This window comes from Hakea prostrata, chromosome 10 (genome assembly GCF_041222555.1).
Source record: "Hakea prostrata isolate BN-2017 chromosome 10, UWA_Hpros_2, whole genome shotgun sequence".
In the NCBI taxonomy this organism is placed as follows: Eukaryota; Viridiplantae; Streptophyta; class Magnoliopsida; order Proteales; family Proteaceae; genus Hakea; species Hakea prostrata.
In genome coordinates, this window is record NC_142609.1 from 30977518 (window position 1) to 30989835 (window position 12318).

General features: G+C 41.4%; 1 protein-coding gene across 1 annotated transcript in view; it reads left to right on the forward strand.

Annotated features, from left to right (window-relative positions):
* The first annotated feature begins 8829 nt into the window (after nucleotides 1–8829).
* Nucleotides 8830–12318, forward strand: part of LOC149002464 (P-loop containing nucleoside triphosphate hydrolases superfamily protein) — a 47226-nt gene continuing 43737 nt past the window's right edge. The window contains exon 1 of the mRNA XM_089137005.1: nucleotides 8830–9184. Coding sequence (XP_088993131.1) covers nucleotides 8891–9184 — 294 coding nt within the window. The 5' untranslated portion in view covers nucleotides 8830–8890. The remainder of the gene's footprint in view (nucleotides 9185–12318) is intronic.

Sequence of the window (12318 nt, forward strand, 5' to 3'; positions counted from 1 at the left end):
CGATATCGGGGGCACCGGGAATGCCATTCGTGGTGTGGCTATCGATCTGTGTCTGCTGATCGAGCCCCCAGCGAGGGGGTTTCTTCGTTTCCGTTGCTTCCGGATCCGGCGAAACGATTTCTAAGTAAGACCATTCTGCAAGGATCAAAGATAAGGATACCAAAATTTCAAATTTGACAAAGACAACTTGGCCAACGAATAGGATAACCAAATCATGGTTAGAATTATCAATATAACAGTAAAATAAATCAGCATTGATCAAAATCTAGAGGAAATGAGTCAAAGAATCAAAAATTCCCAAAATAACCCAATGCAGAAAAATGAAGGATTTTGGTCGATGCTTCTTGGTCGATGGTATCGACCAAAATGATCGACAAAATAAATTATCAGCGAAAATCAGATTTAAAGGGCCCACTTCTCATTTCGTTTTCATTTCTCACTCAACCATTTCGAGTTTTGCTCTGGAGAAAGCGATTTTCTAGGGTTTTCAAAAGTGCTAGGACTTGATTCAAAGCTTCAATCATTCTTGATAATCTCACTTGATCATCTACACAAGTAAGTTCTCTTTCTTTTTTCTCTTTTCTTGTAAACTTCATTCACCATTGTTGTGTTCTTCAATAAAACTGAGTAATACTTGTAGCTAATGGTTAGAATCATACATATAAATGATTAGAAACATGTTTTCATAACTTTTCAAGTAAGATTAAGTTCTAAACACAAGATTGCATCTATTTTGGTTACCAAAACACTATTCATTTCACAAAAACTCAACTTTACAAGCACTTGTCTCATTTTCAACCCAAAAGGAATTTTGACATGAAACAAATTTCTACAACACTGATCTACTAGGGGAAAAGTGTTCCCACTCTCCATTCGGTCAAATCCCAATTTTTCAAAAATCACAAATGCAAGCCAAAAGAGGGATTTTTCTCTCTCTTACTTGCTGAATTTTCACCTTGAATATGCCAAAAAGATGGATTTTCACCAAATAAAGTATTCTAGCATGCTTGTATAGGTCTTATGCATATGTTAGAATGATCAAATCAAAATTTCACCAAAAATCGAATTTTCTGAAAATTTACTAAAATGCCCTTCATCTAACAATCATACACTGAGACTAATCCAAATGAGTTTCTTTCCTTGTTTCAACAGATACACCATGCCTAGAGGAGGGAGGCGAGTGGACGGGGGTAGAGGACTTGTTCCCCGGGCTGAGGTCATAGGCGAGGAGCATTTCACTACTCCTATGGCGGAGTTTCTATCCGAACATTATTTCCATGATATACCGATCGAGCACGGACGATTGGTGGATGTGGATGATTTAGAGGTATTTCGCATCCGAGAGAGATTAGAGGCTATGGATTGGCTTCACTTATACACTACGGCACAGCCAGTCTACCCAGATCTTATCAGATACTTCTATAGTAATCTGACTTACCGTATAGAGGATGATCCGAGGGATGGTTCTAGGATTGTCATAGATTCCATGGTCGGAGGTAGAGAGATCGGTTTCACTACGAGGACAACGGCTCGCATCTTAGATGTACCGATCGTACGAGATTCCCGTTGGTGGATTCCCGCTGGTACAGATATCACGGAGGTGCTTCTTCCCTATGAGGTATACGAGGTGTGCATGACTCTATGGGATGACATTGGTTGTTATATGCCCTGGTGTGGTACCGCAATGCGTCCTTCAGCTAGAGTTATCGCTCGCATCGTCGGGCGAAACATCCTTCCGAAGGCGGGGCATCATAGCAAAGTGTCGGCGATGGAGGCACTGATCATTTATAGTATGTATCTTTGGAGTACAAATCGATTTAGCATACATCATGCAAAATGTCATGATTGATCGGATTGAGTTTCCTGGGGATAGGAACTTGGCTTTCGGTCGACTCTTGACTCGTATCTTTGAGTACTTTGGTGTGGACTTGGAGCATACAACTACGATTCAGGGTCGAGATTTAGGTGAGCCCATTTGTACATGGTTGATCGGGAAGATGGGGCTCCGGGATGCGGTCGGATCGGAGGATGAGGATGATATCGATGATGCATCGGGAGATGACGACTCGAGAGGATGATAGTGCGATGATGATGATGGTGGTGGCGATGATGAGCATAGTGAGGATGATGATCGGGGTCATGATGAGGCTCCGAGGCATGAGGAGGTTCCCGCTCCACGATTTGCGAGGTCGGAGGCCCATCACGCACGACCTCGAGGCTCCAGATGTGGCTTCTCATCAGTCATCGATTTACTCTATTCTTGAGAGGATCGAGGCTCGGCGAGGAGAGGATGGAGTTACACATGTGCACCCTCGGTGAGAGGTTTGCACGGCTGGAGGAGGAGTTCAGATCTAGGAGGGATCGGACGGATCGCGGGAGTCGTTCACCTACATAGACAGCACTAGAAATTTTCTTTTATGTCATCATGGATGTATTTCTCTTTTTCAGACTTGTAAAAATTTCCCTATGAAATCAATGAAGTTCAGTTATTTTGTCTATATTATTGTGTCTTATTCATGAGTCAAATTATGTTTCAATATTTTGGTTTCTAGTCCAGGTTATCTATTATTCACTTCTAGGAGCACTTGAGTCACTTCCGGATCTGTGACTCGGAATGTTCCGTCACCGTTTCTGTGGTCGGGGTTCCACTTGATCTTGGGCTCTGATACCAATCTGTCACATCCACCCAGCCGGTACCCCATTTGGAATACCCGGGATGTGATCCACAGTCCAAGGATCAATGATCTGAGGTCCATGCCTCCCACATACACGGTAACACAATCATGAACAGTAATAATCAATGGTAAAAAAAACAGCTAATACTAAGTATCATGAATAAGACAAGATTAACTAAATCAGAGTGCGGAATATAGATAATAATAAAGTATGATCAAAATCATAAAGGGTGAGAAGGTGTGGTAGCCACCCTCTCAGAGCAGCAGAAAAGTATTAAATCAAGTTAGTTACATATCCAAGTGTCACCGGAAAATCAAAGAAAAAAACCAGGCCCCCCCCGGGGGGGGGGGGGGGGTTGTTTTTTTTTTTGGGCCCCGCCGCGGGGGGGGGGCGCCCCCCGCCCCCCCCCCCGCCGGGGGCCCCCCCCCGGCGGTAACAGTTAGTTACATATCCAAGTGTCACCGGAATAATTCAAAGACAAGTTAATTACAATATCCAAGGTTCCACAAATACACCAGGGGAATGGGGCACTATGCTAGGGTTTCTTCTATACTAATGGTAGTCTCCTCAACCGTACAGATGAAGTAAACTCAGCATTGCCGCTCCCGCACAACTGTGGGGCTAACCCTGGTGCGGATAGTAATCCTCCTCGGCTCCAATATACGGATCCTCACCGACGCCACTACTCGGAGGGTAGTATGTGGAATCATAGTCCGCCTCATAGGAGGTGCCATCGTAATCTTCGGTACCTGGAATGTAATCTAAAACATTTGCACAAAAGGAATGAGTTCGAAGAACTCAGCAAGGAAGTTATTCCATAATTAGAAATCATACACATTAGAACATATAATAATGCAATGTGATATGGAACATATGATGCGAGATATGAGCCTAACTCTATGAATGCTTGGTCTCTAGGGTAGACATGCTTTAAGTCATAGCACCGTACTTCTCTGGGTCGTCAGTCACTCTCCCATTTCCATATCTTTGGAATGCCCGGGGAAGATCGGTAAAGTCATCAAAGAGCCGTGGTAAGGGGATCGGTCATCACTCTCTCACATCACCATTTGGTCAAGTACTGGCGCATGTCACAGTAAAGCCTAGCCCAATGCAAGTCATCTACTCAGTCGGTCAAGTCAGATTCAGATACGTCCATTCCTCACCCCCGGCGATCCTTTCCGGTATCCTTCACACTAGAGTCAGCGAAATCCCGGATTTCGGACTCATCAACCCTATTGGTCATCCACATATAGTAAACGGGAAGCTCTCACGTCCTCTCACGGATTGGTTACCGGTCTTGAGCGCCCGTGAGCCCAAGTCTATCCATATGCAACTCTACCAATAAATGGCCCCTTTCAGGTATCCGTAGCATGGTTTATGTCCCCTACCGGATTGGTTACCGGCCTAGAGCGCCCATCCAACCATACACTACCACGGGTTGTTCGGTCTCAATGCCCTTCCGATTCGGGTCTGACACGACAAGGATGAACCTAGCCACACAACTAGACAATCCTATGTATGTCATCCAATAACTCGGGAGGGTGTCGATAGGCACCATCGGAGAACATCCCATACTATTCCCTCCGATGCCCAAAGACAGAAGTGTCAGTAGGACACCCCCCAAATCCCAAGTCATACGTAAGCAATCAAACATCAAATCTCATCATTTCTCATGTATCCAATGCATATTCACAATAGTAATCAAGTCATGATATTGAAATGAATCATTATAATCATAAGCAAATCAAATGATAAAGTAACACAACAAAAGTATAAAGATTTAAATGCTACTGTTCTAACACATATGTAACAGTCTCATAATGATTGAAAGGAATTTAGGGATTTCATTCTTTAATTAAAGCACAGTTCAATATTTGATGACTTATATGTTTATGGATATAACCATCCTTACCTTGGATGAGTTGATGATGAATTGAGAATACCAAGAATAGTCCAATAGAATTGTTAAGGCCCTAAACAAACATCAATAATAAGTTAGAAAAGAAGTCGGGAAGATCGGATGTCATTTGGGTCAAAACTGACCAAGGTTGCTGTCAGCAACAACTTTGGTCGATGGTCTTGGTCGATGGTATCGACCAAAAGTATCGACCAAAATTGTCCTCGGGGCAGAATAGTGGATTTTGGGGATTTTGGTCCGAAATGAGTCTTCCAGTGTTCGGATCAATCTGAAACTTGGAGGCATACTTGACAACAGTAGTAGGACACTATAAATCAAGGAATTAACCCAATCCAATGGTCCAATTAAAAAGCCCCAATTTGAGCTATCAAGTTCAAGTGATAAACATCATGGCATGAGTTGGAATTGATTGCATTGATGAGGAATAGCATGCAATAGCTAGAGGAACTAATAGAAATTCGATTGGAATCATATGGCAATGTTAAACATGAACATAATACACTCTATAGCTCAGTTTGATATCAAATGGTATGATGTTAATAGGTAAATCATGGAATACATATGCTAGGCATGAGATATAAGCATTAGCATCAATGAATGGCTAAGGGAATCATGGATTGAACATGAGTAGGCACTTGGAGTGGTGGTTGCAAGGTTGCAGCACCATTCCAAATGTCCCATCAGCAAGATGACAATAGAAAAGAGTAGGGTAGAGAGTGGAAGGAGGAGTCATACCTTAGTGTGGAAGATGAAGACAAGAATCAATGATAAACTAAGTGTCTTTGATGAGATACCCTTCACACTAACCAAGGAGCTGCTTTGGGGAGCTCTCCCCACGTTCCCAGGTGAGAAAAATGATTGCAAAAGGCTCAAGGCTCGAGGTCATATTAAATAGAAAAGGAATATTCCATGGAATCATTAACTTGGCAGACTGGGATATTTTGGTCGATGGTCCTTGGTCGATGGTATCGACCAAAATGATCGACCAAAATATTTTCAGCAGAAAACTCAAGTTTAGAACAGCAAACTTCAAGTAGGGATTTGAAAGGCTATACAAGGTCAAATTGAGTGAGGTTTTCTTCCACAATCCAATCAAGAAGTCTAGTTTCGGGGAATACCTTCGGATTGTGCACAGGAGGTCATTTGGTACATCAACCATATTAATCTTCTCCGATGCGCAGACTTTTCTTAAACACTGACAATGATTTTAAGCAAGGGGTATCATTGTCAATGTCCATGGGCTCGGTCTCCGAATCATGATCATCAATCAGAATGGTCCATAAATCTCTTCTTCCACCGCTTCGGGTCCTCGGACCTAAATACAACAGTGGATCCGGGTCAGGGTCAAGGTTAGAATAGGGCTGGATATTACAAAGACCCTAAACAAACATCGATAATAAGTTAGAGAAGAAGTCGGGAAGATCGGATGTCAAACGGATCAAAATGGAGCAAGGTTGCTGTTAGCAACAAGTTTGGTGGATGGTGTTGGTCGATGGTATCAACCAAAAGGATCGACCAAAATTGTCTTCGGGATAGAATAGTGGATTTTGGGGATTTTGGTCTGAAATGGTTCTTCCGGGGCTCAAATCGATCTGAAACTTGGAGGGATGATTCATAACAATGTAAGAACACTACCTAGCAAGTATTATCACAATCCAATGGTCCAAATGAAAACCCCCAAATTGAGGTCCTATGTTCTAAAGACAAGAATCCTAGCATTCATGAGAAATTGATGTAATTGAAAGGGAAGCTAGAGAATTAGTTGGGGAATAGGTTAAGAACATGATTACAATCATTTGCAAGCCAGAGATTAGACTAATCATACTCCACATCTCAGTTTAGTATAAGAAATCAAGTTGTTAAGCAATGAATCATGGTAATGTATATGTAAGGATCAAGATGCAAGTGAAGCATAGCAAGAATGAAGGAAAAGCAAGTATAAATGGGAAGAGACGTTCATGGCAAGGTGTTTGCAAGGTTGCAGCACCTTGGCCATGGTCTCATCAGTAAAAAGAAGAAGAGAAGTGGGTAGGATAGAGAGCAAGAGAAGGAATCATACCTTGGAAGATGATAGTTGGAGAAAAGAGACAATGATTTTTGTAGAAGATCATCACCCAAGCCAAAGAGGAGCATAAGAGGAGCCTTCCCACGTTCTCAGGTGTTGAAATGAGTGAAATATCGTTCTAGGTTTGAGGTTTCACTTAAATAGATGAAGGAATATCCAAAAAGCATCTTTTTCTCGATTCTGGGTAACTTTGGTCGTTGGTTTTGGTTGATGGCATCGACCAAAAGGATCGACCAAAACAGGTAACAGGTTTCAGTAGAAAATCCAGAAATAGTTCAGCAACTTCGAACAGGGATTCGGAGGGCTATACAAGGTCAAATTGAGTGAGGTTTTCTCCTACAAGTCAATCAAGAAGTCTAGTTTCTAGAAATATCTTTGAATCAAGCATGGGAGGTCATTAGGTCCACCAACTAAGCTCACCTTCTTCAATGCGCAAGAAGGATTTGCCAAACATAGTTCAGCAACTTCGGATAGGGATTTGGAGGGCTATATGGGGTCAAATTGAGTGGGGTTTTCTCCTACAAGTCCATCAAGAAGTCTAGTTTTGGGAAATATATTTGGATTGAGCACAAGAGTTCATTTGGTATTTCAACTAATTCACCCCTCTTCGGTGTGCAGATTAAAAACTAACACTGACAATGCTCTCAAGTGAGGGGCATCATCGTCAATGTCCACGGGCTTGGGTTCCGACACCAAATCATCAACCAAAAGGGTCCACAAGTCTCATTTCCCCCACTTTGGGTTTTTGGACCTACAAACATAATAGGTCTCGGGCCGGGCCAAGGTAGGATAAGGCCAAACATTACAAATCTACCCTAAGGGAAAGGTCTGACATGGCTTCCAAAGGTTTTCAAAGACAATAATATTGAAATTAAAGTCCAACTTTTAAGGTCTAACATTGAATCAGTCTTTCTTTATCCCAAAATAAATAGGGTGTTCGGGCTAGGTTTGGGCTGGATGTTACAGTAAGCAGCATTGAAACTAAGGCATGTTGACCTCCCACACATTCCCTAACCCTTGTGGATTTGCTTGATATGATTGTGTTCTTCTCCTATTGCTTCCGGTAAGGTGTTGACTTTTCTTATGATTTTCTTGCTATTCCTAAACTACCTTGCATCCCTCTTTCCTGCTGCTTTGGAATATAAGTGTAGCTTGATGCAAAATCCTTCATTTGGTGTTGTCCTTGATTTCCAATCCTTATTTTAGTTGATTAAGCTTTCCTTGCACTCTTGTATCATTGCTATTCCCCACCATCTCGAACTTCCTTGAGCACCTCTTCTCCTCGTGTCCTAGAATTCCACAATGGTAGCATATGGTGGGGACCTTTCAACATTCATCTCTGCTTAGTCCATCATTCCAATACTTCTCCTTATCTTGGGATGAGCTTTAATCGGTTTCCTCACGTCTTGCTAAACTCGCCCTTGAAAGTAATGACCATTCTCCATACTGAACACCTCTCACTTCTATTAATAGATTCAACCTCACCAGTTCTCCTTGCAATTTAAATAAGAGTTTCTTTATTCCTTGGCTCCAATGGAACCCCATATAGCTTCATCCAAAAGTTGTCGTGCAAGAAACCCATCTCTGCTTTTCCATTGTTCTAGTACCATCAAGTCCCCAGAGACAGACCAGGCCTTGAGAATATTCAACTTATCCATGGGATGGGAGAATTGAAACAAATAAGGGCGCTGCTGTAGCATCAACACCTATACCCTGTGTTAAAGCTCCAGCACTCTCACATGCACGATGGAATTCTCACCTCAAAGTATTCGATGGGCAATAATTATAGGAGTCTGGATCACCTCCCTGTTGGGGGAGCGCATACAAATTCTTTCACAAGACACATTTTGCATAGAGTCCATGTGTGAAACTAATAAAATAATTCAAGAGTGGGACTCACATGTTTCCTGTACAAAATGTGTGGTGAAAAAACCGATAGTAAAGCGATCACGACTCATAGTTAGAGGAGTGTTCAGTGGATTCATAGTGGGATTCCTACTCGCATCCATGAAAATCAGCAAAAGTACTTATTTAATTTCCGGTTGGACCGCCACAAGGAGTTTTTAAATGGAGTTGGTAACGGATCGGAATGTGGGTTGCGTGTAACCCGTGCCGTCTTGCCGACTTTATATTACTTTTACCGCCTAAACGATCACGTCGCATTGCGTTCCAGAGAGAAGACAGCGAGAGTCTTCCGCTAGAGAGGCCAGAGGTTTAATGGCAGCGGAGAAATGGGAGGATTGGTTATAAGACTTCAAAGCTCATTGCCTACATCGATGCACTTTCAAAGGCACTTCTTTACCTCTATCGTCCGCTCTGAGCTTCATCGTCTCCCATTTCCTAGAGGAATTTCTGGCCATCTCTCAGTTCCCTCTAGGACAAGGCTCTCCGAAGGAAGTGGATTGAGATTCGGATTCGAAAGAGGTAATAACTTGCTCTCACCCCTTTTCAGCGTTTCTCGATTCCGGATGGGCGATGCCAGGCGACCTCCCATGGTGCCGTTACCCGCTGCCACTGCCGATAAGGTCTCTCTCTGCTTTTGCGTTGAAATTATCTGTTTATTTAAATGCAGTGACTTTTACTGTGTATTGATCAAGTATCTTATGAAAAGGACAGATTAATCGTTCATTGCTTCCCAGCTGACTGTAATATTCCGCATAGAATCCAAATACCACTCAGTTTTCACTTGTCAATGACAATCTTGCCCCAGATAGGAAAATCATTCATTGCTTTCATCAAATTGTCTTTAGTATTCTGTATGTAGAAAATCCAAAATGCCACACAGTTTTAACTTGTTTAGGACAGCATAGCCCCAAATAGGGAACTGGAGTTGCTTGTCTTTTCTGAACCATGTTGAATGAAATCGTTTCAATGTGGCTTTGTATAACATTTGAATTGTAACTAAATTCTGTTTTTGGGGGAACAAGTATGACCAAAATTGTTTCTCTGGCAGTTTGAAATGTTGGCACCCTTGTCCCAAATGTTGTCTCTTGTCCTGCATGTACTTTTGTGTTTGCGTTACTTTCCTTTTGGTCAATAAATTAGCCTTCCTAGTCAAACAGAAAAGAGAATGCCCATTTTAGAATTTCAGGAAACGAACTCATTCTGTACCTGATACGAATGGTCTGGAAGTGATTCCTTCTTAGAAGGTGCTCTTATGTGTTGAAGCCCCTTACGTCAAGGAAACAAGCATGTAACACATCCAAGATATATCCATACTTCTGCTTCTTATTGTGGGGTGAGAAAGAAGGATAAGATATCGGGAATGAGAGGGTATTCTGTTTATTTTGACTTTCCATTGTGAATGCAGCTAAAGCACAAACATTTCCTGATACTATGCACCTCAGTTATGTAATTGAGTGCAAGGTGGTGTAGCTTCATGTATATTCTTGGTTGCTCACAGGGAGCATTGACAGGCTTGTGTATAGTCTTAGGGAGCATATTTTTCCTTAGTTGATTCAGATACTCCCTTTGTGCCTTTAAACTGTCCTTTTTGAAACAAATGCACATTAAATGGTATGCCAATTAGTTTCTGGACTGCCCACTTTTGTTAATTCATTTTTTTCAGCTTACCCTTGACTGACAACATGTCTTGATGTAGCCTAAAATCAATGATAGCTAGTACTTCCAAGATCTTTTAAGAGAACTAGTTTGAATGGGACCAAGAAAGGGTTTCTTGAAAGTTTGGTTATGGGCTTGGGAGTATTTTGTGCTCTAGGTTGTAATGGGATGATTTTGCTAATGTTTAATGGCCTAGTGATCTTATACGTGATGGTTAGGTTAGGTTAGGTTAGGCTTCAAATAGATTAGATTGCGTTTCAAGGAGTTCTAGAGTATGTGAACAAAGTAGGAAGAAATTGGGAGGAAATGTGGGTAAGAATATAGGGGGATGATCCTCCCAAGTTTGATGATGTTCCTGTGGTTAAATTGGGCTTTATCTAGGTTCTCATTTTTGGGGTTTTAGGAAGTTGAAATTTAAAGAAATTTGGAAAATAAAAAGAAGGTGATAGGAAAAGGGAATGAAGTGTAGGCTGCTAGGTACTCGTTTGGAGCCTGTGCAGATGGTTGGATTGAGTGAAAATGGAGTTGTAGAAGGCTGTCCTTTCAGCCGCTGCTAGAATCTAGGCTTGATTTTATCTTGGACCTAAATGTTCTTCAATCATGGATCTTCCAAATTGAACAGACATTGTTGCAGCAGCAAGATGCACATAAAAGCACTTGAGGATTGAGAGAGATAATCAAATAATATGAACTGTGTTAGAGAATAGTTACAATAGTCCCGAATCCGAAGGGATCTCACTGGCGCCAGCTTGAGGTCCCTTGGGATCTCTACTTGCCTCTTTTATGTATTTTATATTTGGTATTTTTGGGCCTACATAAGGCTGCGGTGTATCCACCTAGATGCAATACAATACAGCCTTTCTTCTGGCTGCTTCTCCTCCTCTTCTTCTCTTCATCTCTTCTGTTTTTTATTCTATTTTCTGCCATTCGATTGACATGGTATCAGAGCCCTCTAGATACTGGTCAATCCCTAAACTCATAGCCTTCTTTTCATTCCCTTTCTTCTGCTGGTTAACCAGAGGTTTCTACCTACCTATCTACAAGGCACAACTTCAGCAGAAGGGGTGTTTTTTCACCCCTGGATGCTTGTCTATGATTTGTTGCTGTGTACATGATGATGTAAATCTACTCTCATCAACTAAAGCAGAATTTTTTTCCTTTTCTTTTTTGGTGATTGTTTGTGGAGGAATTGATGATGCCAATTGACGGATGATGTTACGGATTTTAGAAGGAGATCAGTTTTCAGTGGTTTCTTGACTTGTCAGTAGTTCTGGCTATTTTTTATGATGGATCAACATCATCATCAAACCTTGTCCCAACTAAATGGGGCTAGCTACATGGATTCTTGCCTTTCCATTTGCTTTGTTTGAGGCCATGCTAGATGCAAGGCCTAAGCTATGTATATCCTTTCTCACCACTTCTCTTAAAGTTATCTTAGGTCTTCTAATTCCTTCAATCTGATTTTACCACTTCTCTTTACTGGAGCATTTATTGGCCTTCGTTTAATGTGACTGTGCCACCTCAAACGAATTTTTCACAACTTATCACTTATTGGAGCTACTCCCTACCAACTCTAATATGATCATTCCTCATCTTATCCTTCCTAGTTTTGCCACTCATCCATCATAGCATCCTCATTTTTGTTACACTGAGTTTATTTATATAATTCTTTTTAACAGCCCAACGATCTGTGCCATACATCATAGCTGGTTGAAACGGTCCTATAGAATTTTTCTTTGATGTGAGTTTATGATTCTTTTTTGATTATGGATGTTTTTCAAATTTAATTCTGATTTATCCGGTAATGTTTGTAACCCATCGTGAAGTATTATTTCCTTTTTGATATAATGGATGATAAGGAAAAGAGTTCGGTTGTGACTTGTGACAGTGGTATCCTTCTCTTCTGCGAGATTTACTCACAAGAAACTCTATGGAGTTAGTAATTATTAGCAGTGGCATAATATTGTAACACGTTCACTGGTAGGGGTCAGCAGGCCCACCTAACAATCCACCTAAGAGTTTATTCTTTATGGACTACAGTTGATGCTCATTTTCTTGGGGCAAATGTTAAATTCTATAGAAAATTATGTAGCTGATT